The 27219-nt window shown below is 31.0% G+C and overlaps 4 protein-coding genes and 1 long non-coding RNA gene across 7 annotated transcripts; 3 read left to right on the top strand and 2 right to left on the bottom strand.

Moving 5' to 3' along the window:
* The first annotated feature begins 807 nt into the window (after positions 1–807).
* LOC116769410 (exocyst complex component 1) lies at positions 808–7284 on the top strand. 3 transcript variants are annotated; one of them, XM_032660486.2, is made up of 12 exons: positions 808–954; positions 1028–1270; positions 1439–1745; positions 2039–2238; positions 2374–2703; positions 3041–3154; positions 3834–3914; positions 4301–4464; positions 4678–4867; positions 5142–5607; positions 6243–6367; positions 6990–7284. In XM_032660486.2, the coding sequence occupies exons 2-12, from the start codon at positions 1088–1090 to the stop codon at positions 7086–7088; spliced, it is 2259 nt and encodes a 752-aa protein (XP_032516377.2). In that variant the 5' UTR covers positions 808–954; positions 1028–1087; the 3' UTR covers positions 7089–7284. The 3 variants fall into 3 exon arrangements, with proteins under 3 accessions (XP_032516377.2, XP_061378577.1, XP_061378576.1); XM_061522593.1 differs by having other exon boundaries at positions 850–936; XM_061522592.1 differs by lacking the exon at positions 808–954 and having other exon boundaries at positions 966–1270.
* Positions 7285–10593: 3309 nt separating this feature from the next.
* Positions 10594–11621, bottom strand: LOC116769412 (uncharacterized). The gene is made up of 3 exons (XM_032660487.2): positions 11458–11621; positions 10868–11025; positions 10594–10718 (listed from the first exon to the last, which is right to left on the bottom strand). Exons 1-3 carry the CDS (start codon positions 11501–11503, stop codon positions 10662–10664), a joined length of 261 nt encoding a protein of 86 aa, XP_032516378.2. The 5' UTR covers positions 11504–11621; the 3' UTR covers positions 10594–10661.
* Positions 11622–12651: 1030 nt separating this feature from the next.
* LOC116769581 (major facilitator superfamily domain-containing protein 8) lies at positions 12652–21182 on the top strand. Its single transcript, XM_032660719.2, has 6 exons — positions 12652–12990; positions 17350–17593; positions 18301–18627; positions 18725–18971; positions 19115–19370; positions 19579–21182. Exons 1-6 carry the CDS (start codon positions 12808–12810, stop codon positions 19840–19842), a joined length of 1521 nt encoding a protein of 506 aa, XP_032516610.1. The 5' UTR covers positions 12652–12807; the 3' UTR covers positions 19843–21182.
* A 947-nt stretch (positions 21183–22129) lies between these two features.
* LOC116769733 (organic cation transporter protein-like) lies at positions 22130–26037 on the bottom strand. Its single transcript, XM_032660920.2, has 8 exons — positions 25545–26037; positions 25067–25274; positions 24893–24993; positions 24656–24810; positions 24317–24576; positions 23896–24244; positions 23252–23433; positions 22130–23124 (listed from the first exon to the last, which is right to left on the bottom strand). The coding sequence occupies exons 1-8, from the start codon at positions 25805–25807 to the stop codon at positions 22906–22908; spliced, it is 1737 nt and encodes a 578-aa protein (XP_032516811.2). The 5' UTR covers positions 25808–26037; the 3' UTR covers positions 22130–22905.
* Positions 23688–24175, top strand: LOC133319147 (uncharacterized). The gene is made up of 2 exons (XR_009752836.1): positions 23688–23747; positions 23880–24175. It is a non-coding gene; the product is annotated as an uncharacterized LOC133319147 (long non-coding RNA).
* Positions 26038–27219: the final 1182 nt, after the last annotated feature.

Here is a 27219-nt window from a genome sequence, read left to right as displayed (position 1 = left end):
TTACATAAACCTCCGTTTTTCATTTTCATTTCTGAGTTGACTCTAACTAAATAACTGAGAAACAATAAAAGTTCTATATCACGAATACATCATATTTAAATTTTAAACAATTTAGTATAGAATTGATTTAAAATGATTCTAACAAATCGTTATTAGTATCGATATATTAAAGCTAAATATCAGTTTAGTACCTAATTAAGTATATTTAATCCTCAGTAAGCCTAACGGTAATGCTACTCGCTAGTCGCTAGTTGGTAGTCACTTCCAAAGGTTTATGAGCGGCAGTTAGAATTATAATATGTTATGCACAATTCCATTTGAATTTTTATTAAACTTTATTAATAACATGAAACTATTATATCATATAAACATATTATAAATACCTGATAATATTTTTAAACATGTACCATTTAAATTTTACACAAGTAGAATAAATTGTTTTTAATTGTAAGCAAATAAAGAGATAGGTATATAAATAATAAAAAAGTACGCGGAATAATAAAAGAGTTCACAAAATTACTACTACTACTAATTTGCATGTTTAAATGGAAAGGAATTGAATACTTATCGTTTTACATTATATTAAGTTAAAATTATGTGATACACATAAAAAGCTACTCAATTCTAGATATATTTTTTTATTTAAAAGTTAATCTAGAACTATAAATTTAAAGGTATCTAACTTTGTTGTTGTATGTTTAAAATATAGTGTTTACTTTTTATCCGTTCAAAGGCGTGCACAGTATATTCTACCAGTTTAGAGTGTCTTTTTTCTTTAAATCTTTACGTTGACGGATGACTGTTTGCTCAAAATATGTCATACTTGTGAATGACATCAATGTTTGACAATTGTCGTTTACATATTTTATAATTGATTCTTTGTTAAATTAATCAAATCTAATCCATACAAGTTACTATGCTGAGGAAAATATCACAGTTAATATTTATATAAATGTATTAAATATACCTAACTTATTTGTAAATATACATAATATGCTTATTAAATAATAAAAACAATATTGTATAGTTGCAGTTAACTTATTATAAAGTAGGCGTAAGATCCTATAAAATCTGTAAACTATTAAAGATGAAGCTAGAAGAAGTAAATACAAACATAGGACTGGACCCTGCAGTGAGTGTAGACATAGTAACTGCAGACGGAAAGGCACAAAAACTGAGTGTGGAAGGTGGGACACTCGTTCTTACGGAAGGCAGTTCCCGGTTACGATGTTGGCCTTTACATAATATTAAGATAAAGACAGATTTCTCGGTGAGTTATTTATTACATTGTTTGCTTTTTTATAATGACTCCCTACATATCAAAGCATATTCTTTGCAAAAGTTACTGCCTACACTAAAATGTTCATTCAAAATTGGTGATAGTGATTATTTTTATTCTTTTTATCAGAAAATTAAAAAAGGTGACATTCTTAAATAGGGTGGAGTGAGCATTGAAGCCGGAGGAGAAACTCTATCTTGGACTAGCAATATTGAACGTTGTAAAACATCTTTGAATAGATTAACACAAATTGTACTCACCGCATCCTTGCCAGTTGGGATGGGACAGCCCTCAGATGCAGCTTTGGCTGCTTTGTTGGAAGATTCCGAACCTGACGATACAGATGCTGAGAGAAGAGTCAAACGACTTGGAGATAGATTAGCACGACTTGATGCACTTAATGTAGCTGGAATGCTTGCAGCTGCAACTGAAGGTGGTGGGGCTCAATTGGCAGCTAAACTGGAAGGTAGATCTCAAGTTTTAGTTATGCAAACAAGGTGGATATTTTAATGATGCAAACTTTTTGCAAATTAACTTTTAAATGCACTACCAAAGTGTTTCCAATATTTTTTCCTAAAGAACAGCTTAATTATGAAAAGAGTTAAAAATCGTAAGTACTAAAACTATTAGAATGAATTCATATTAATTAACAACCAGTGATCTATAAAAATTAAATACCTATAGTTTTTAGATCATCCAGTATATTTGCTCAAACTCTTTTCCATTATAATTTACCAAGTTTTTCTATTTATGCTCTAGCGGGAAGTGCTGCAGGGACAGCACTTTCAACTCGCCTGTCTCGTCTAGAAGCACTGACACGTGCAGCACCCGCAGCATTGCACGCGCGGTCAGGGGCGGCACGTTCCGACGCAGCAGCACGTGCCCTGCTTGTTGAGCTTACTGAGATATATGAATGGCTTGACAACCCTGCTCTTAAAGATCTCGACACACTATCAGAGGTATGGATGAGAATTCTAAAATACATATTATTTAAGAGACCTGAAAAAGCTGATTTTTAACACTTTGCTAAAGTTTTGACTAAAAACTTTATTATTAAGCATTGTAGTTAAGCATTTATAATTAAAAATTTTCAGATATCATTGGCGACTGCTGATGGTCGCGCACGAGCACTGCGGGCGGCTGAAGCGCTACGTAACGCGTTAAGGGCTGAAAGAACAGCTAGTACTGCTCGCTTAAGGCTAGGGGCAGTGCGCGAACGGTTAAGAAGATTGGCTCGTGCGAAAGACAATTTGGCTGCTCTACTAGCACGACATCTGAATAATGCTCTCATACATTTAGCAAATGAAGCCCACGCGCCAACTCCCAATACTAGACGTTCGCATCATTCTGAGCTGATGCCTTATGCACCATTTATGCGATGGCTCAAAGATATGGATGATAAAGCCTATGATGGTCTGGTCAAGGTACATTAAAAAAAATTATGTTCGAATAGTATTATGAAGTATCTTAACAACAGGCATTTCTTGCAAAATAGATTTCTTAGTACTAATCTAATTAATGGAGTCAGAGGAGTTTGTTTCGAAATGTAAGTTGGATTTAACAAAATATTTTTGTATATCTTTTACAAACAAGGAAGGCTATGGCCCATCACAAGCTGTGAAGAAAAAGCATAATTAAAATACTATTTTAATTACATCGACTTATGACAGCACACTCATAAATATTGTAACATAAATGTTTAAATAAAAAAAAAACATTGTCTATAAGCAGAATGTGTATATTTATTAATATTATTTATAGGTGTATGTGAGCACGTGGTCCCGTGTACACGAGCGAGAGGCACGTGTGTGGTGTGACGGGACACGTAATTCACTTAACACACAAACAGCCACTGTAGATGATCTATTGGATGAGGTGAGTTTAGCTAATTTGTTAATATTGAGGGTTATATATTTTAACAGCATGTGCCTATTCTCGTTCGCAATAAGAATCTTAAATTACTTGGTAATAATATCTTAATATCACTTGATAGATGGGTTGTCCTAAATAAGTAGAAGTGTTAGAGAGACAGATTTTGAAATTGGAATATGTAGCTTAGACATTTATATATTTATTACTACATGTATATTTAAAATTGTAATGGTATAGTATGTATACTAAATAATGTAGATATACTTAATATTGTAATTTCTTAAATATCTTAGTAAAATTTTCATCACAAATGATTTTGACTTAAACCTTTTTTTATCCAATTTCTTTAATGTTTTCTATGTCCTAACCTTTCTAAGACTTTAAGGAGAGAGTGTTGTGTAACATTTTTTCTGCATATTCTATTGACTTCAGATTTTATTTGTAAATACGATTATTTGTAGAGGTAGTTGGATGTGTTTGTTACTTTTTAGAAAGGACATTAATAATCAATTTAAAAATAATACTTTGACAGTGTATTTTTAAAATACACATAAATAGATTTATATGAATAAAACATCTGGAACATAATAATTACCTTTCAAGGGTCATACAATATCTTTGTTCTGCGACAATTGAATAAATTAAATAAAATCAGTTCAATATCAGTCATACTTTTTGTTAGGTGCTAACAATGGTGGAATCAACTTGCAATGCTGAACAAGACTTTTGTACCCAGTTCTTCTATTTGGATGTTGATGTTAAGGTATTTTTTTAATTTTAACTATAATTATTACCCGTCCATCAAAATAATGGATTGTGATTTTAATATCTAACTTATATGTATATATTTTTTGTACATGTTTACTGGTATCAGTTAAGTATGTATTGCTTAAGTAAATTAGATTTTTGTGTTCCTATTAGATAGCTTCTTAAAATTAGGATCTGTAGAAGAATCCATTTTTAATAAAAGATAACGCGTCTTACTACAGAACTTATAGGTTAATATCTTGTTCAATTTCTTCCTACACATTATTATCTTCCTTAACATTATATTCTGCTCAACAGTATTGTTCAGGAATCTTTATGCGACTTGTGCATGTTAGGACTGAAGTGACTTGTTTTATTTTCCTATTAACCAAAATATCATAGAGTGACAACAGTGACGGCGAACGAAGCGAAAAAAGCGATGGTGGTGAGAGAAATGAACAGAAAAAAAACACGAGCGAGACGAAAAAATTGTTAGGGGAACTGTTTCCAGCACTGGAGACGGAGTTGGTGTCGCTGGTTGGAAGCATAGAGAAACACGAGCCTTAGTAAGTAGAATTGTATGGTAATATCTAATATTAGATGATTCTAATAGAGTTGTATAATTTACATATAATTTATAGACTTTCTATCAGTACATATAGGTTTAGTATCTAATATTTTTTTCTTTTAGATTAATTTTTTTTTGTCTTCAGAAAGTATGTTATGTGAATTTATGATCATAGCTTTCCTATAGAAATTATATTTTCATTTCTAAATAGTGGTGCTATGCGTGCTTTGGCTTGCGTGGGACGACGTGTGCTTGGCGAAGGGGGGGAGGGTAGTGAGGTTGGTGGGGGGGAGGCGAGGTGGTCGCGGGCGGCGCTCGCAGCGGTCGCCGTAGCAGCCAAGAGGGGTGCGGATAGAGCCGTCGCTGATAGACTGGCCGCATTGAATGACGCTGTCAAACAGGTGACTTGTTGTGAATGAATGAATGGGTGGTGAGTGAATGGTATTTATATATTTTTTTTATGGTTCTTCGGTCTGGTTTTTTTACAATCGTCGCTAGTTTTTTTTTTGTCAATTACATTATAATAAAAATACCCTCGTAAGTATGGTCCAATTTTGTGTTTTTTATCCTTTAAATAATATTTATATTGACATCTCTTTTAAAGCTTTTGTTTAGTAAAAACAACATATTGTAATGTGACGTGTGAATTATAAATCAGTTAACTTCTAAATTCAGGCGGCAAAAAAACCGAAATGTGGCATCCTCAGCTTCATACCAGAGCTGGAAGAGATGAGTTCAGTGTGCGAGTCAATATTCGCTCGCGGCCGGCGGGCAGATTTGGACCGCTGGTATCTTTCCTTGGCCACAGCGATGTTACGTACAATCCAATTGGCCGAACACCCTCGAACACCGAGAGCTGTAGTACAAATGGAGAACTACCATCGGCTTCACGCTTGCGTTTCTTCGTTGCGAGTGACGGCCTTGGATAGTTTACGTCGGGACGCACGCATGCGATACTCCGAAGCACTGAAGCAGTATGTCACACAGTACTTCGGTAGGCCATTAGAGAAGTTGGCGCAGTTTTTCGAACGCGTGGGCGAAGCGGTAGCGAGCGGTGTGAAAGAGGACGAGGTTTGTTACCGAACCGCCTTCAGCAAACACGAGCTCAGACGGCTCTTGGCGCTGTATCCAGCTCATGAAGGTTAGCTATTCATATTTTACATTAAAGAAAATGCTGTTATGTTAAGGTTCGGAGTACTAAGCATAAATAAAATATACTTTTTACTCCCTATAAAATATTGCAATATACAAGTAGGTAATAATTATGTCAATTAATTACAGCTAATTTGACTCTGTATACTGTGTCATTGATATTAATCATTAAGTATGTTTTATAATCTGTAATAATATAATTCATTACAATGGACATAGTGCTACCTTAGACATATATACCACAGCTTATGGTACTCCTGTAATACAAACCGTATAGTTATAATTTTTCCGAGAGGGTAGGTTTGTTTTCGAAGACTAAATGACACATTCTAATGAGATGTAACGTCTTCGGAAGTACACAATTAAATATGCCATATTGAGGATGTAACCCGACGTTTGAAATACTTTACACTTATCCTGGTCAGGACCAGACTATATGGTTGTAAATTTTTTTTGATAAATCTGACTTACATAAAAAGAGGCACGAATTAAATCCCCAAAAAGTAGTATTATTCAATTGCCACAGCTGTTTTACTAAGAACATTGTCATTTATTATTATTATTGAATATAAGAAAAATATTTCACCATTATATCTTAACCATAATTTCTGTATGTTTTCGTAGTACGCAAGTCCCTACATCGCTTGTATCGTACGGTGGAGAAGCATCTCAGCGAGGAGGGTGGATTGCTGCAAGTAGTTTGGCGAGCTATGCAGGAAGAGTTTATAGCTCAACACGTGGCTTTACAGGTCGTTTGTTATGAATTATTTAAGCTGATACCCCCACCCCCGATTGTTCTATTTGAATAGCTTGTCATTGAAACTGAAATCTTTGGAGTCGAAGGTCCTGATTATAATAATAATAGTTTATTGTTTCAATTTATTTTTTGTTTACAATGTGAATGACCAGGACATCCTTAACAGCAGAGAGTTATTGTGGTAGGACACCATGCTATGGTAACTAATTTATGCAGAGCTGTATTTTAGATAGTTGCACCTTATTTTTAATACCTCTGACTAAACTCTCTGGTTCAACCTAACAAATGATTTGCCAAATAGGTTTGCTAGCTCTGGAATTTGTAATTTTTACATAGTAAGAACCAAGTCCATGGTATTTTGTTGTATACCAATTAAGTAGCTGTTATAATTTTTATTTCTACTTAACTTTCTTAAACAATTTCTACCATATAATAGTGATATCAATTAATATTTTATATATTTTTTTTAAATATGATGACATTACTTTTATTTAATACTATTATAAGATATAATTAACGCCTAAAAATAATTCATAAGTTTCTCTTCATAAACACAATATAAATTTAATATTGTTTTAAGGTAATTATTGTAAGATAATTATATTTAATTTCAGGCACGCATCGCTTCCTGCTACCCGGGTGCTGGACTAACTCTACCTCTCAGTACACAAGACATACTCGATGCATTCTCTGACATCGCAAGGGAACATTAAATAACATGACTGTAATTTCTTGGTTTGCTTACCAAAAAGTTTTTAATCAAAATAGAACAATGTTCTATGTTTATAATTTATTTTTCTTATTACTTTTTGTGTACTTGGATGTGTCTATCAATGAATATGTGAAGATAAGGTTCTAAGGACCACATTTATTATAAGTTTAAGAGCATTTTTATGATCCTAGTAAATTTTGTATAGAAACTTGTAAAACAAATATTAGAAGATTATTTAAAAAATGCATAAGTATTAATTATTTAATTGATATGGTGATCCGAATATGTACTGAATTATTTAAATAAAAGTTTATCTTAACTGTTTTTTTATGATATGTAAGATGTATGTATAATTGGGACTATTTCAAAGCTGTTGTTTATCTCGAATAACATTTAATATTGTAATTAATATCTCAGTAGATAAACTAATAAGGGACGAGAAAAAATGGGGATATCTGTTCAAGTTCAAGAATAAATACACAGAATCAATTTTAACGCCAACACTGTCAAGTACTCTTGGATGAAGTGGATAAATTCTGTGAGTAGACGGATGGATTGGGGACGATAGGATGGAAGAAAACCAAATAAATGTTACTGTCTGTGTTTCGGTAAGCGGAATACAAGATATACCTCATAAGAAGGAAATATAGTTAGGCGGTCAATGCGTTTCTACGGTCACGGAAAATGCTCCATTTAAATTTCTCGGTCGTAAGATTGATATAATAGATCGTACTTCGTCGTTCTTTAGAAGGAATAGTAGGTAGCTTTAAAAGATCTCAACAAGGTAAATAACCAACCGATTAGTAACGTCAAAAAAAAGCTTGGATCTACGATAATTACCTAACAATACGTTTCAATTGGCCTTTCTTCGTCTATAATTTTAATAAACCCCTTTGTCAAAGCTAGATGCAAACGTCATAAAAGTTTTGAAGTTGTGGCTCGGGCTTGTGATGTCGGCTGATTCGTCAGCTTTATTCAGGGATTGCAGTAGTTATGGAATAGGTCTAAAAAGGCCATTGGAGAACTACAAACTCCTAAGAGTTTCCAAGGGATATATTCTTGGACCTAGGGCAATCCCATGATGACGTCGTGACATCACTCCCTAAAAAAAAATGTGGCCCAGAGCTAGAGTGAAGACTTCAATTTCATAAACAGTTTATGATAGGAGCATAAAGTAACAGAGTAGGGCGAGGATCAAGGCCAAAGATATATAAGCATTTTATTCGGCAAGAAGAGAATGCTAAATAAGTAAGCATGTCACTGCTTTCTTAGTCTGGTTTTATAGACTCAGCGAGGATCCGCCGTCTACCAGTGTAGTGTTAAAGGAAAAAGTCCAAGTTGTCTTCAGTAGGCAAACGTTTAAAATTCATGAAAGCAAAAGTAATGTGTACTTTACCGAAGACTTGTAATGCTTCAATCAGACCACACAATGTCAGTTTTCTCTCAATTGCTTAACAAACATGAAATATTAGAAATGACCTAAAAAGTAAAATTATTGTCAATTCATTACTTACTATGTAAGTAGCATGCAAAATAAACCAAAAAATGCTTTAGTATTTATTGAGTTTTTTAAACTTAAGATACATACAATAAAACATGGTACGTTGACTGAATCTATAATGGGGGCATTTAATTTAAAACACATGGAGGCTAGGAAAAAAGGCCGTCTTCTCGAAAAAAAAAGAATTAAAAAAAGTTGCACAACCAAAAAAAATTAATATTAAAATATGTGGTTTAAAATTAATCTGATATAACTCTATTATAGTTGCTTCACCTGATATAGCAACTGAAGAAATATGTTAGAGAAGTTATTGCCTTTTAATAAAGAAAACGATTTCTTTAAACTATAAAGCATTGTTCTGAGAGGTTTTAAGTGACTTTGAAAGTTTTAAAAATATTATTATTATTAAAAACAATGTTATGTTCATCCATTACAACAAGATGATAATATTAATGTTATAGTTACAAAAATTATGAAATCTGTGGAACAGCGCTTATTTGTTATTACCTAGGTAACACTGAAAATGTTTAGATAATGAAAAACCGGCTTAATGTAGACATTTGCCAATACTTTTATTGTTTTTCGAATTAATCTCCGTTAGTCTCTACTTGAAATTACCTTTCTTACCAAAGAATGAGGCAATAATCTTTTTTCCTTGATTCTTTCTTCTTTACCTTAGTTGGTCGATCCTCGAAAGGTAACGCTGAGCTGATAGTCTTTGGGTTTCGGGTTCGTAGCCATATAGCTTTCATCACCCATGACGATGTCAAATATAGCATTTGAGTCAACTTATCTCATTTTGCAACATCAGTATGTGCTAAGATGTTTCTGATCGTCACTTAAAGTAGGGGCAATCCATCCGGTACTAAGCTTCCTGACGCCTAAATGTTCGTGTAATATTTTTTGAACTTGACTCACACCGATGCCTAGCTTTGCCCGTATCTGCTGATAGGTCACTTATATTCTTCTATCATGCGTCGCACAGCACTGCTGTTATCTTCAGTAGTCTTTGTTAAAGGACGTCCCTAACGCGGATCATTATTAAGATTGCTACGCCACGCTTAAACGCTTAAACTCGTTAAACTAATTGTAAATAGTGGCACCAGATGGGGCTTTATTAAGAAATGCAAATTTTAGCCTATCATAGCTTCGTTGATGAGTAACCCCACAGCGAGTCATAATAAATCATTGACCGAAAATTTTCTCGAGTTAGGTGCATTTTCACATGTAACAAGTAGTTTTAGATTTGCCGCCAATACACAAAAATGAGAAATGAACGCAGTATACCACACTAAGCTACCAAAGAGTTCGAAAATTATTATTCAAAAAAGTTTGCCGTAGTAATTTGTCCAACTGGCCAGCTCTGAACATTTTCAGCAATACCCTCGTATTTCACGTTCATGGTGACGTCATAAAATAAAAACGCCAAAATGACGGTATTTAAATAGACTGACAATTATAGTAATTAAAATTATATATTTTAAACTTATTTAATATAATTTTGTAAGTGTTTTATATTTTTACAGTAAAATTATTACTCACAAAATGAATTTCAAAAAATATATATGCATACTTCCAATTATGTGATTATCTTGCAAATGTTATATAAAAAACTACTTTCATACTGGAGCTCACTAATATCATAAATTGTTGTTTTTTTGTCTTAATATTTCTTGGTCACACCAAAACTAATGAGTGGATTTTTATACCAGAATCCAAAAATTCCATATAGCTCCCACGGGAGCACAGTATAAGTTGTTTGCACTCGCATGATACAGGGTGTAAATGATGGTAACTTATTTTTTAGAATACGATTAGTCTTTGAACCAAATTGTGAAGTATAAGCAGAAGAAATTTTTCACAAAAACTAGCATTTATTTAAAAGGTCATTACTTAAAATAAATTATATAAGTTATGTCAAGATCTATATTCATTATATGAATATTTTTTCCCAAAACTTTTATTTAATATGGGAAAAGGTCAAGAATATAAATAAAATAATATACATGGGTAATTGATACTCTATTTAAAGTTAACTAGTTTTTTAAATACATGCTCACAAATCACTTAGGCTTAATCTAAGGATTTTGGGGGAGAGTAGTTCAGGTACAGCAAGCCGGAGGCTTTAGCCTGAAATGAAAATATAAAATTATAGAGCAATATAAAGATAAATTAAGTATTTAGAAATAACTTTAAATAAATCTAAGATAATAATAAATTTGACTGCAAGCAGAATATTGATAATAAGACAATCAAAATTTACTACTGAATATGCTTACCACAATCAGAGAGCCCACACCAAAAGCTATTCCAAAGAGCAGAACAGCATTATAGCGCCTCTGGTTGGCGTCATACTGAGCTTGCCAAGGTCCCTGAGGGACGGGCAATTCATCCATACTAGGAGGCTTGAAGTGACTCTCGCCATGGTAACGACGTACTGATAAAAGGACATTTTTATTCAAGTTAATAATGGTATTATGACTGAAAAGGACGAAATCCCTTATTATAAATGGCAATTTAAATGATTATTTAAGGCAAAACAAAAGACTTATGATCCAATTAAGATTTTTTTTTAATTAAAATAAAAGAAAACTTAGAATTTATATACAATAAGTATAATTTGTTATATATAATCTATATAAACTGAATATACAACACAATCACAAATTTTAGGTTATTTAATTGTTATGTAACGATAAAACAGGAAAAAACGAGATAAAAAAACTATTTAGATTTATAACATTGTTTGTAAATTAAAGAAGCTTAAAATGAGAAGAAGAATAACTATTAAAAGAGGATATGATAAATATTATTAAGAAATTTTGTTAGACCAAATACTTGTTAATAAACCTTGTTTTGTAATATTTACCAGTCTGCTGCAGTAAGCGGGAAATAATGGGTCTTGAGGCGAGCATTTTGAAAATTTTGTCTTCAAGCTGTACAGCGAATACTATCCTTTAAACGTAAAGGCTAGAAATTAGGAAAAACTATGACAAAATACTAGTTCGATATTTCAGTTGTTGTGTTGCAAGGTGAAAATTAGTAAATAAGAAAATAAAATTTTGTATATTTAATAGTGTATCATTTATGTTCTTTCGTTCTCTTACTATAATATTAATCTTAAATTATTGACTTAGTTTACCATATTAGACCTTCACCCTAAATTATCTGGTAAACCAAAAAAGAAAAAAATATACATATAATTTGGTACTGGCAGCCCTGGATAATTATTCTATATAGTGACATTATTGTCAATGTCTTATGTCAATGGTAAAATGCTATTATTCTCACAAATCTTTTTAATAAAATTTATTAAATAAATTAATTTATTTTATAACTCATAGTTCATACATACTGCATGAATTGGAATTTGGGGCATAGATTTATAAAATCTTATTGTTTATTCAGACAGTTAAATTTTTTTAAAACACACTGAAATAGGGCATTTGTAGTTTTGTAACTGCCAATTGAGAACTTGTAAACAGAGTGGTTTTACAATTAAATTATTTTTTTTAAATCATAACGACCATGTTTAAGACAGATACGATTCTTTTGTAACTTCCTTATGGTCAAATAACAATATTTTTTAAATAAGATTTTCTTCACCCTTAAAGAATACATATTAGGTATTTTATATATACAAACATTATTCTTACGACAATCGCACATAAATGGCTATAAAATATATTAGGACAGTAATAGTGTAGCAGTAACATGTTTTTTTTATGCATATCCATGTTAAATATTGGAATGAATAGTGCCTTCCACAATAAAATAGCAAATTAGTGTAATGACATATTGGAAATTATATGATCATAGTCAAATATTTATAATTTATCATAAAAACCATTTATTTTTCTTTGTTTTACATTATTGAAAAGTAAAGAATATATATTTGTATATCTATTAACTTTATTTTACCATGGAACTGTTGACCCTTACCTAATGTTGTCTTTATTGTTACAATACCACTGGCAACCAGTGTCGTCACAATGATGTATCGTAGAGAGGGAAATGATGCCAACGAAACTTTAAAGAATTCTTTAGTACTAGTTTTCAAGCAGAGCGCGCTCAGAGCGCATGATTGTACCCGCCGTAACCTCGTTTTCTTTGTTTACAATTCAAACGACGAATTGTTGTGTACAATGTGTATCGACGTGCATTTAATTAGTGTTTGTAAATACAGCTGACAGTGTTTTTTTATTATATAGACAGTAAAATGGAATGGTTAAAAGATAAAATGGGTTTGGTGGGTCGAAATCGTACAGAGGGCGATGCGCTGGAGTCAGCTCAGGAACGTCGCGAGCGCTGGAGGAGTGTTTATATCATATATTTCACTATGTTCCAAATGTCACTTGGTTTCAGTATCGTGCTTACTGGCGTGTGGCCTTACCTTGATAAGGTACATAAGTCTCGGATTATAAGATTACATTATATATATTTAGAACAAAGAAATATTTTATAAGATATAAATATTCCGTTTAAACAGTACTTAAAATTTATTTTTTGATAACATATATTAAAAAAAAACAAAAGCAAAACTTAGATCATATAACAAAGTTAATCGAATTAATACTAAAACATCTTACAATATTAAATGAAGCACCTAGTTACAAGCACATATTTTTATTTAATAGTCATTAATATTACTATTTTAATCTATACCGACGTAAATATCCTTGAGTTTAACGGTATTCGGTAATGATATAAAATATTGTTATCATATTAAAGTTCTTATCAAAATGACTAATTAGGTTATTGTTCGTTTTAAAATGTGATTTATAATAATGAATAAATTTTTGCAACATTTATTTAACTAGCAGCTGTTAAATATAAATGTTATTATGATATTTATTTATTAACACTTGATATTACAAAGCGACCAGACAACATGATAAAATATTATTTTTATTATGTTGACAACGGCAAGGTAAACAGCACATTTGAAATACCTTTTACGTTGATTACTTGAAGGAAAAGCAGGTAATATTGTGTTAGAAATACTTTATGAATAATTGATTGTATATTGTTAAAGATAAAACTAAATCTGTTGTATTAATTTAAAAAAAAGCATAAGTAAGTCTCTTTACAGAATTATATACTGGCATCGTATTATTATACGTGCTATTTATTAAAAAAAATGAATATTCTAACAGGAATTAAATGGGGGTGGGGGGATCACAAGTTTTAGCTAGTACCTAATAAAATAATGATTCTCGTATCAAATCAGTATTTCATAAAATAAAGGTTTATCGTGTGAAGTAAATAACAAGATTGTTTGTAAACATCTTTTTTGTACACGAAGCAAATTTATTAGAATATCAATTAACATCGGTTTATATTATAGATGTAAATAAGATGTAGGTACTATTTTATTAACTTTCAGAAATAATTGTAGTTTCAATTTGTTTTTGTTTCTTTGACTATAAAAAAGTAGATTAATATGAATGCATGAAAAAAATAAGTAGGGTTTTATTTCCGACAACATATAATTATAAACGACAATTTATAAATAATCGAAATTTTACCTGGTGGTTTTGAAAAATAAAACAAATAGGGCAGTAAATACACTGGCGAATACAGTGCGTTGGTTAATAACGAATTTAGTTATATATTTTTAAGGCATCAAATTTATATATATATGTTACAAATATTATATCCGATTTAATCATTATTAACGTTTTCTAGCTCAGATACTTAATTTTAATTTTGTTATTTGATTGTACATATTTCTAAAATGGAAAATTGAATAAAGTTTGAGTTACAAGCAAGTTTCTTAATTAATTCAACATTACAAAACCTTCATTAAAGTTAATTCTTAAGTGTCGTTTATACGTTCTTGTCATCACTAATTTGTATTCGTTTATTCTAATTCGATTTTAATTTAATTGTCGTCATTATTCGGTTTTGAAATAAGTAGTATAGACGGGGATACTACTACGTATACATAATAAAACCGATGTTACAAAAACAATACAAATATTTACAAAGTTGTTAACAGTAAACAATAATTTACTACATATATAAGTGCTTACTGTAAATGTACTTTTTTGTGATATGTGAATGTAAATAGAATTTCTATAAGAATATTAACTGAATGACGAGCACGTTGGAGAGTTGATTATTCGTCGTGATAACAAAGTAAAGATAGTTGTGGAGCGTCTAGTTACAATATATTGATATATAATTTATTCTAGCCCTAATAAAGACACGTGTAAGTGTGTTCTATGAATAAAATATATTAGATTAAAAGATTGTATTCGATCGCTACTATCGTATAGGATGTACCGAAAAGAGTGAGGTTTCATTGATTAAACTCTGTATGATTATTTTTTCAATTTGATTTACGTGTCAAAATATACTTTTATTAGTATAGCAAAATTAAAGAAAATTTTCTTCACTGTATGAAATATTTTTTATGCATTACGTAATATTATATAAAATATAGTACCTACATTTAACTGTGTACTGGATATAATTTGTATCACTGGATGTGAATGTGTCCAGATTTAGGACTTTTACCCTTCCAGCTATATTTGATGATAAATATGGAGAACGGTGACGGCTGGTAATAAAAAATGAAAAGTAACAAACAAACAACGATCCGACAAATATTTTAGATATGACAATTTTGTATGAATGGAACTGAAAAAATGAACGAATATATACGATTGGTGCCTACGTATAATAATATAGATCAAGATATTTAGACTGAAATTTATAGCTCTTGCGGGAACAAGACCTAGCATTTGTATGTTTTTGTCTATCTCACTAGTCCAGCTATTCCGTTGACTGTTTCAAAGCCACACGAAAATTTAATTGCATTTCAAAGAAAATTTTTTTTCAAATAATTTTTATAATACACATTATGGGGATTGTTTTTAGTCGATGTAGGCTTTCACCCGGACTAAGTCTTGTAAATACTAGTAAAAAATATTTAAATGCGGAACAAATTTGACTTCATACAGTACAGACGTGTCAATTAAGAAATTACAGTAAACGTGTCTATTACTGTTAATACGCGTTTTATACTACATCCTCAATTTAACTTCTGTCTTAGGTAAGAAAATTTTACGATGAAAATCGATAGCAATATTGCTTGTGTGTAAATATAAACTTTTATTTTCTTTTTGATATTTGAAAAAAAAATTTTATTATTTATAAATTTTAACTAAATGTAACTAGAGTAGATATAATACCGTTAACCCAAATATATAGATATACGTAGGTATTTGAAACCAAGCTCTTTTATTGCCGTAATTTGTTAACATTTAACAATAACGAAAATGCTTCCTGTGCCATTTTGTTAAAATCGTCCTAGACAGTATTCGCAGTATTTTATGATTCATTAATAAACAAATGTGTACTATAACTATAATTTCAACTACTATTCTTAGAATATTTATTATATAATGACATACAATATTCGTTGTTAATTAATGAACAGAATAAAACCGCAGACATTTATATCGATGGATATTTAAGTAAACTGGCAGAATAATGTCGTTTGATTACAATCTAAAATTAAAATGTCGATTAAGAAGTCGATGGACTTGTCAATACATTAAAAACGTTTTTTGAAGACTTTCGAACGGGTGAAAATATCAATCGCCCTTTGATATCAATATATAACGAATAAAGTTGTTTCGTATAACCAAAGACGTATGGATGTTATATCCCAAGCGGTGATCTCCACTTCCGGTGTGTGACTGACGGCCAAACAATTCATGTATATTTATATATCTGTGGCTATTTGCCAGACTCATGTTGCCTATTGTGATATGTGTAATAAAATGTTATTTCTCGTATCCATCGTCAAAAGTTGACAAATTGTTAATTTTCAATGTGAATAAAACTTATAAAATATTTATTTATTCCGTTTATTGAAACGTTTCAATAAAAAATAAGGCGTAAAAACTAATAATTGAAAGCAAACAATTGCAAGATGTTGATATTTACGTTCAATATAACTGCAATAAATTGGTCGAGAATTGTAATATGATTCAAAATCAATTGTAAACGTGAAACAACAAAAACTACAACCAAAGTAACTAAAAATGCATATACATTTCATGCATGCATTGTTTAATTCTTTCATAACATTATCCTATCTCATCATTACTATCTTAGCATCGGTTTTCATCACATAAACCTGATATGAGACTAGACAAAGATTTGTGTTAACTCGCTGCTTCAACTTCGAGTTGTTCGATAAAAAATGCTTAGTGGTCTATCATTTCACAAGATTTCATGAGTATAGATATTTATACACACACACAAACACACACACACATACATATATATATTTTCACTTTTAAATTATTATTAAAATACTCTCGCCACAGCCGTTAATCGGTTGGCAGAGATTGAATTTAAAAATAGCTGTCACTTACAACGTTCTCGAAATACTGTTTGGATAATATTCTTATTCATTCAGATCTCTGTATTACAAACGAATTGTTTTTAGGAAATAAATATTCGAGCCAGCAAAATATCCAAAACACTGCATATCGAATACTGTATTAAAAAAAAATCTTTTGTCACATTAAAGTAGTCAACAAAGATATAGTAGGTATATCTATGCAAGAATAAGTTTCTTTACATTATAATATTCAATGGAGTGAATTTAAAGTTAATTTAAATCATACTGTCATAGTTTCGATCTAAAAAAAAGCCTCATGATTTGTAATAAGATCTCTTACTCTGTGTTTTGTGTAAAATACTTAGAGAATATAAATAAAAAAGTGATAAATGTTTCCAGTTGCAGCCAGGGTCTAGCAAAGAAGCTTTAGGGTTGGCAGTTGGAGCCAGTCCGCTTGGACAACTCGCAGCCTCGCCTTTACTCGGTTTTTGGGCAAACCGTGCAGGAAGTGCTCGTGGCCCAATGTTAACAACCCTGGCATTGTTCGTCATGGCATCAACTTTGTACGCACATTTGCACTTGACGCGCCCATATGCTCATCATTGGATGCTGGCAGCAAGAGCTCTTGTTGGAGTTAGTTCGGGTGGGATTGGTTTTATGATACATTAGAATTGACATATATCATTTGAGAACGAAACTAAAAAAATATAATAATTACGTTTATTATTTCTCACGAAGTTTCTCTGGTATCAAGAAAAAAAAAATTTATACGTACGTTATAATTATTTTTATAAAAAAATTAAAAAAAGACTGTTTATATACATACATATATATATTAAAATAAAACTATAAAAATCATCAATTCAAAATAAGAACCCATTTCAATGAGTTCGTATCCAATCGTTTTACTTTAAGTTCAATTATGTTGAACAGTAACGCAATATCAGTTCATACTTATTTGTTTTACTTTAAATTAATTCTGACCTCGATGTGGTAACTGTGACAGTGTTAAAATAATCTGTTTCAACGATGTCCGTATATCTTTTGTGATACTACAAATATTTAAATTTTTACAGAGCCAACATGCAACTCGTTTTATTATGTTAAAAATAAGTCTCTAAAACTTTAAGTGAGACTATTTGACCTTGTTATTTAATAGACATAATTATTTTGTAACGACTGTGGCTACATCATTACTGACATGCTACCTTACAAATTAACCAAAACAATAATTTGCAATATAATACTATATCATTACCCGGCCCACTAGCTAGACGCAAAAATTTTAATAATTTTATCCTGCTGCAGTCTGCTACACTTGTACTAAGATGAAGAATTTGTTTTTTTTAGCGAATGTGGCTGTAGCAAGGTCATATTTGTCGGCTGCAACCCGTGAAAGCGAAAGAACGAGAGCTGTTGCTGGAGCATCATTGGCCCAAGTCCTAGGTTTTGTAGTTGGCCCGGCTCTACAGGCTGCTGTTGCCCCTCTCGGGCCCGGCGAACCTTACCCTCCACTCGGACAATACAATCATCCAATAAGGTTGGATATGTACACAGCTGCCGGTTGGATTAACGCAGTACTAGGACTCATAAATTTTATTCTCTTTCTTCCTTTCTTTTTTAAAGAAAAGAAGATAGCTGCCAGAGAAGCTATGTTGGCTCATGGCAAGGAAACGGGTGATTAATTTGAATTTGAAATTTAAATTAAATATATTTTTATAACGTAATAATTTTTTTATATAATAATAATATAAAAAAAAATTACAAATTTCAGAAAAAGAAGCAATGAAGGCTATTAAACCGGACTATGTCAGTAGTTGGATGCTTGTTGGTGCTTTCTTCGTTTTGGTGTTTAACTTCGTTCTTCTTGAGACTTTGGCAACTTCCCTAACCATGGATCAGTTTGCATGGAATAAGAAGCAAGCATTAGAATACATGGGAGCACTCATGAGCGCTGGCGCAATAGTGGCTTGTGTTGTGTTCGCGCTCATTACGCCTCTTACTAAGTTATTTGAGGAAAGGTACGCACCTACTTTACTTTGCTTATTACCTCAAAACTAATAAAAATCCAAGTGTATAACTGCACTATAAATTCCTTTATTGTTTTTATCAATTGTTAGTAATTATAAGTTCTGCTGCTTCAGTTGAATGTTTAATTTTACAGAGCATTGTTACTCTGGGGAGGTTTTCTGTTAACCGGCATGGCATCAATACTCTGTATTCCCTGGGGTCCGGGACCTCCACCTTTGGCGGGTAGCTCCGGTGTAACGGAGGAGGCAGGTGGCGGCTGCCCTCAGCACAGCCAGCCCTGGTGCGAGAATTCACGCGGTTTAACTATCGTGCAATTCTTATTGGGATATACCTGTGTGTCTATTGGTTATCCGCTAGGAGTTACACTTATACAAACTATATTTTCTAAGGTAGGTATTTTATGTTTGTATTCATATTATTTAGAGTTTATTATATACATATATATCAAAGAGATAATAGGAGCCAATTAAATTTTAAAAGTTCGCGCCTAACTTATGATGCAGCACAAATACATTTCAACAGTCGTTCTGTAATTTTAATATTTTTGTGCTAGTACTTCTGGCATCGATGATATATTACATAAAAAATCGTTTCTAGGTTCTAGGTCCTCGACCTCAAGGCGTCTGGATGGGAGTCCTTACAGGAGCCGGATGCGTCTCCCGTGCACTTGGTCCAGTGTTCGTGTCAGCAGTTTACGCCAGACATGGACCCGACGCTACCTTCGCATCGACTGCGGCTTTAACCTTCGTAGCGTTATTAGCTTTGAGGCTTGTATACTCCAGGCTGAAGCCACCTCCCAGCCCAGAGGTTGTACCACCAAGAGAGATGATGCCGTTAAAACAGAATGAAAACGTATCGTGATTGTGAAGAACATCATTATTAAATCATTATCAAAAATTTAGATTAAAAAGGGATACAAACATAGAGGATTTTTAAAAATAACAAACACAGTAATTACTTGTAAATAGATAAAATAAAATTGTAATGTAAATTAATAATATAAATTTTTATCGCGCTAATACTAGACATCTTCTTAAGAATGCGAGGGGCAGAGCGGGATAGGTAAACACAAATATGTTAAGCATGCTCATTCTACCGTTACATGATCAAATTTTTTGCACTGGTTAATTTTTTAAGCACAAGATATAAATCCTGTGATATTTTGACAAAAAAATGTTAATAGTAATATTTACAATTGTTGTAGTACAAAAGGCTGACAAGAAAAGTATGGGACTCATGTATGATATCGGTATTAATAGATAAGTTGTAGAGGCTACGGGAGTATTAGCCCGTACCGTAATTCGAATTGGTAGTGGAGGAAATTCCTTTCGACAAATATCGTTTATTTGGAAGTGCAAATTCAACAGTAAAAAAAATATGTCAAACAAAATTTTAACTAGGTGAGTGAAACATTTAACAATTTAACTCAGTCGAAAGCTCAACTCTTTTGTGACCTGAAATATAGAACTCAGGCCAAAAATACTTATATAATATACCAACAACAAAATATTAACGGACCGAGTTCGTTCCTTTTATGATTGTTCAACTTTCAGTGTATTATCCTCATCGTAACTCAAATAATATATTTCCGTCATTGTATTATAAAATTTCACATATCAAAGGATTCGTTTAGTTATTTGCGCCAAATCAATGTTAAACATTTTAAATACATACATGTAACACGGCATGAGTTTTAATAAAGTTTTTATATAGAAAGGATAATTAATTAATACTTTCATGTGCCTATTAATTTTATTAAGCCCGAAAAATAAAAAACATTACATTACATTAGGACATTAGTTTGTAATTTGGTTATCCGGACATTTATTTGACATCAAATATGACATATGTCTTGTCGTTAACCAACACCAGCTTTCCCTTATCGCAGGAGGTTACTAGCATAAGCGCAGAACTAAAATTTACTGACGACGAAAAGCAATACAAGTGTTTTTTATAAAGTTATAACCAATTTATTTATGTAAAGTATACTAATAATATAATGTTGTGTAAGTGTAACCAATATATATATATTTTAAGTGTTTTATTGATAACATTAGTTTTGGATTTGAGGTGTATTAAAATACAAGACTGAACGTTTATAATGTTTACAGATAATGAATTTATTTGTATATAACATATGCTCAAGAGGACTATTTTTATTTTAAGGCCTTATATTTACTAAATAAATTCGATGAAAAGACGATGTACCTTATATTTATAACTTTTTCTCCTTAATAAGTTACATAAAAGCCAAACGACGAAATAATTAAAAAATAAGTTGTTTGTAATAACCAACATATAACTTGAAGCGAAAATATTTATTGATATGGAGAGTGTAATTAACTTTGTGTTGAGTAATCGTAAAAACAAGATTTGTCATCTAAAAAATAAGAATTGATTTTGAAGTAAATGTGTTTTAATTTCTTTTTAATTTCAAATTTATTATTTGTTTTAATTAATATTTTAGTAAGAACACTTATAAAAATATTGAAATAGAATTAAATATTAATTTAATGTATTGTAAAATGTATATGTGTGTTCGAAAGCTAGTTTAATAAGTTTGTTTTACATTTTATTTACTTGAAAACAAAAAAAACAACTTTTATTTTAAGAAGATCTTCAATAATATATTATCGCAATACAAAGGTGCATATTAATTAATGAAAACTTGAAATCATTTTTTTCTCCACGTATTAAGTCTCTCATATAATAAAGACCTATTTTTTTTTTGACCTGGAATTAATCATAATTTAAATTTGTTTATTAATTTTAGTTGTGAATTAAACTTCTTTTATTTAATTTGTTATGGCATATAAAAGAAAACTTATTTTTTAACATAAATGTGTGTATGCATGTCAAGTGTCAACTATAGTTTCTTAAAGACCTTTGTCAATTTTTTTTTATTTTTCTTGATTGAACGAGCGTCTATAGGTACAATAAATCTGAATTAACAATAATATACCATTTAAGCTCAATTAAGTACTTTTTTTTTAAATTAACATTATCAAGGAAAGAAAAATAAGAATTTAAGCAAATACCTCAAAAGTATACAAGTCTTCCTTGTTCAAAGAAAATATGTGGTGATAATCACTTATAATATTGAAACTAAACCGTCCTAACTCCTAAATAAACAATTAATTTGAAGATATTACCGTGACTTTATCATTATAACTAACGAAGATAAACTTTAAATACAGAAACGAGATTAAATATATATCACGAGGTATGCCTCAAACAGTTAAATAAATATACAGATGTGTAAACACCAGTAAACATTTCTGACGACAGTGATTTTATCATAAATAAACACCCATGTCCAAAACATACACCTTATAAAAGATAGTTACCCAAAAAATTGGCACACTATAGGCGTTTTTACGTGACAGAAACTGTCAAAGCAGTTTCATTAAATTTTCACCTTTTATTTTAATATGTACATATATGTACCTGAGTTTTCAATGGAATGATATTTCTATTACATATATATAGTAATGGAACTGTTTCTTTTGAATAAATGCAAATATTATAATCTTAAATAAAGTAAAGTAATTAGCTGTTTATCTTAAAATGTATATTACAGTGTAATCAAGTGGTTCTCTTATTAAATCTTGTTTTTATATTTTTAGTTTGCGTACTCTCTGCGCCATTTTTTAATTCTCAGAATATTTATTTATTTTATTTTGGATTCTTATGTACTATTTTACATAATATGACTTTTTTCACATAAAGATTTCGGTGATATACTTTTATCAATGAGATAATAGTTATCCTTATCGACGTTTCTAGTGTCTATCTTTATAAGAATGTAAATAAATCTGTTATTATCTTTAATATCTATTTTTGAAATATTTCTTTTATTGGCACATAAAACTCAGTCTTGAAAATAAGAAGCTTTTTGTAGACGGTATATAAAGTTTAAATTAGTTAAAGCTGCGAAGTAGTTGGTAAGCTATAACGGCTGGGATCGTTGAAGCTTCCTCGTATGCCCAACGACCTGTTAGGTGGATGCGCAAGCGCATGCATTTGCTCCGCATGCTGCACGTGTTGTGGAAGTGCCGCACGACGTGTTTCTGGCGCGAGTAACACTAACAGAGCTGCTGAGATTGAGCTGATCCCATATAGTAGTGCTTGAATAAATTCGCTCTGAAAATAAACCATTTGAAGTTAAAAAAGTGATGAATGGATAATTGGTAAGATAATGGTTTTTAAAAAAGATATTAAAATAACATCACTTGTATGATATATTTTTATGAGGCAATTTAAATTTTACCAAAAGTGGAGTCTGTGGGGCCACAAGAGATCCTACGCGACCAATAAGAGACACAGCCGCCATTGCTGAAGATCGAACCTCAGTTGGGAATAACTCAGCCGTGAAAACGTACAGCGAATTGAAGGCAAATGTGATTGACAGTTTCCCGACAAAGAATAACGCTGTTTTCGTATTGGAATGTGCTGAAAATTAAATATACATATATTATAAAAATTGTGACAGCCATTATAAATTATTTACATTTTTTTTGTACTAAATATTAAATCTCAATAATATTTATTTACTTTTTTAAGATAACTATATAAAATTTACGACAAAATGTTACACCGAGATGCTAAAATTCATTTTATCTATTAGTATTTAAACATTAAACCTTTCATTAGTTTTTTTTTCTTTCTAACTTATCGTATTCTTCATTTATTTTTTAACGTTTGATATTTAATAGCATTTGCAAATTCAAGACATTTCACTATATTTCGTAAAGTTAACACCTTGGGTAGGTACATATTTAAAACAAAATCGTAAGCTAGTTTACTATATTTAATAAAAAAATAGTTATCGATATGCTTATAATATATGTATTATATAATTAAATATTAATTGTATGTTATTGTATGCAATTGAATAGGTGGATTTAGACTTACATATAAAGAAAGGCGTAACACAAGTGATTCCGCAAACCAAGAAGGCAACGAAAATGCTCTGTTTACGTCCGAAGCGTTCCAACGCCATCATGATTAACAAAGACGCCACGATCTCCATAAACATGCTAAGGGCGAAGTTCACATATTTGTCACCGGACATGGACACCGAATTAATTGTGAGTCCATAATAAACAAAGGTGACCGATATCCAACACCAGCAACAAATGCAAAACCGGAGCATAAGTATTTTAGATTTTAATAAATTCAACCATGGATTGTTTTTATTTTTTACTTCATCAGCTCCTGTTTCGCCTTTTATACTATTTATGAGATCTTCATCTACTATTACCTAAAGAAAAGTATCATGAGTAGAACTATTTGGATTTGATTTAGCTTTGTCAAATACATTAATTGTGCGAACCTTATTCCATCTTGCAGCTTTTTTAATAACCTTGATACTTCTATCCTTCTTATTGGTTGCATGCAACCATCTAGCGCTCTCGTCTAGAAGAAACCAATATAGGGGCAGAAATAAAGCTGGTGTGTGTATAGCTCTTAGCAGGTTTCGCCAATAAGGAACTTGGCTAGCAATCAGCGCGAATAGCATGCCACCCAGCCCGTATCCTATACCAGTCACACAGGCGAATGCAACTCGTAATGAAGGACGAGCTAACTCAACAACTATTAAAACAATAAAATTATTTTAACACGGAAAAGAAAGGACAAAATGCTAGGTTCAAAAATATTTTACTCGACTTACTCATGACATAGACGGCACTATTGAAACCGTAACCTAGAGCAGCTTCTAAAAACTCCATTGTTAGGTATGCCGAATAATTTGGCATGAAAGATTTTATAATACCGAGCACACCAGCACATGCAGCGAAAATACAAAATGCGGTTCGCCGTCCATATCTAAAAACGTGTTTCGTTTATCCTTTATAGTATCAAAATAAATGATTACTATTCTTATACATTTTCTAATAAAATACCTTACCTATCGGAAATATATCCAGTGAGGACAAGAGCTAAAGGTAGAGCACTGTTTCGGATAGTACCAACGAGGGTACGCTGCCATTCTTTGCAAGCCATGGAAAACTAAACAAAAGATAAATGAATTCTAAATTTTTGAAAAAATAAATCTCCATGCATCTTCTAAGAAAATATTTACCTCGGCGTAAATAGAATTCATTGTTTCATAGACAAAGTCATTACATTTTATCGTTTTATTTAAATAATAGTCTTTTATGTCACAGCTAATTTGGTCAGCCTGTACTGCCTGATAGCGGTGGCAGGTTTCATTTGGAGTTGGTAATAGATCTTGTATTGTTTTGTTCGCAAAATAACCGCCTTGTCCTTCACATTCTTTCACTAAACACCTAAAAAATATATCGTTTTCAGAATTCGAATATATATTATATCTAAGTTTTTGTGATTGCCTCAAGGATTTTAGGAAAAGTGAAAGTCCAATACCAACAAAAATCAGAAAGTCCTCTGAACTATTTAAATTAACGATTCAAATAAGGAGCAAAATTTTTGTTGACGAGATTGTCTTATACATTTCAATATTTTGTCATTGCAAATATTGTAATATATTCAGAATTTTACCCAGACTTGATAAAAATTACATATAAAAATAATTCACAAACCTAAAAGCTACTTGATCTGCGACAAAGACATAATTGAGGGAATACATTGCTGACAACATATTTGGAATGAACAGCAAAAATAAAACATAGCGTTGATAAATTCCGAACGGACCAAGTTGTAACACTGCCTTTTCCAAAGCATCTTCGGGACTATTGCATGATTCTTCATCTTTTAATTCACTTTTTCTGCTTAAAACGTCACTAGTGGATATAAAACTTTGACTTCTATTAATGTCCATCTCAGAATCGTTTACTGCTGTCATTTTGTCTTAATGTTCTACTCAACATATTATATATTATTTATCAAAAAAGTTATGTAGATCACTTTTTAATTATTTACCATGTTTATGTTGAGTGGAAAACAGTTAAAGAGCATCACTAGAGATTTTGTTAGAAAAACTATTTTCTTTATTACTCACTCACTATTATATTATTAATATTACTCGTTGCAAATATTCCGTGTGGCACCACGTGCCACGCGGTGTATACTAACGTTAAAACTCTAAGGTGAGAGCGAAACAGGTGTTTCAACGTCACTATCATTCTTTTTGATAACGTTACTTACATGTTAAAGATATGTTGCTTCTTAATCAGCTATAGAAGTGATCCGTTCATTTTTGTTGTTATATTTGTTTTCTATTGGTTATTTCTTTATTCGAAATATCAAAAATATATAATGCTTACATTTATTCATTTCAAATGTGTATTATATTCCAAAAATTTAAAATATTTTCTTAATAACAATATCAGCGAACGGGAAAATTATAAAACTGTATATATATATTTAGGAAAAATCGGAAATGGCATAACATAAAAAAAAATCATTTTTTAGTTTGTCCAGATGAAAAATCAACCTTATGTAATTTAGACACGTGGTTCATAGTGACAAAAATATGTTATTCCGTTGTTATCATGTTGCACATAAGACTAAAGTATTATATCTTTATTTTATTCTTAACATTACGTATTTATGCAAAGTGGTTTCCTGTTTATGTCCTATGTATACTATTGAGCTCTGCTAAAAGCATAGGATTTACAAGTGGGTTTTATCAATAAAATATATTATACAAACTTTTATTTCCTTCTATGTGATATGGAATAGTATCCGACTTAAAATAATACACCAATTTTTAAACAATACAATTCCATCTTAGTATAATGATATCAACGTTTTTCGCGAAAACCCATTTAAATTAGACTAGGTTTTTCGGATACTACGCATTTTTTTAAATTGTTTTATGTCTATATAATCCCCACGTATCGTTGCTATAAAGGTATTAAAACGTCGGAATTATTAAGTTATAAAATAATAACAAAAACGTAGTATCCAAAAAACTTGTGTCGTTTCATCTTAATGTACGACGTATTAAAAGTAATGAACAGTTAAGAATAATAATAAAGTTTATATTAAAAATAATAAGAGTACAAAACAAAAATAAGTGACAAATAACATTGAAGATTATGAAGTTTAAAATTATTATTTTTAAATGTATTCTCTATTTTAAAAGTGTTTTATATGTAGTCTCTGTAATTCCTACAAATATTGTTCGTGGGGGCAATTATAAAAATCGGAATAAATAGTATTTTGTTAGTTTATTTTTAAAATAGCTTTCACGTCTTTAATTAGAAGAAGTGATTTTTCTTAATACTTAGTTAAAGTATAACAATCTATGAA

Source organism: Danaus plexippus, chromosome 14 (genome assembly GCF_018135715.1).
Source record: "Danaus plexippus chromosome 14, MEX_DaPlex, whole genome shotgun sequence".
NCBI lineage: Eukaryota > Metazoa > Arthropoda > Insecta > Lepidoptera > Nymphalidae > Danaus > Danaus plexippus.
Note: the sequence above shows the minus strand (reverse complement) of the source record. Positions and strands in the feature narration are given on the sequence as shown.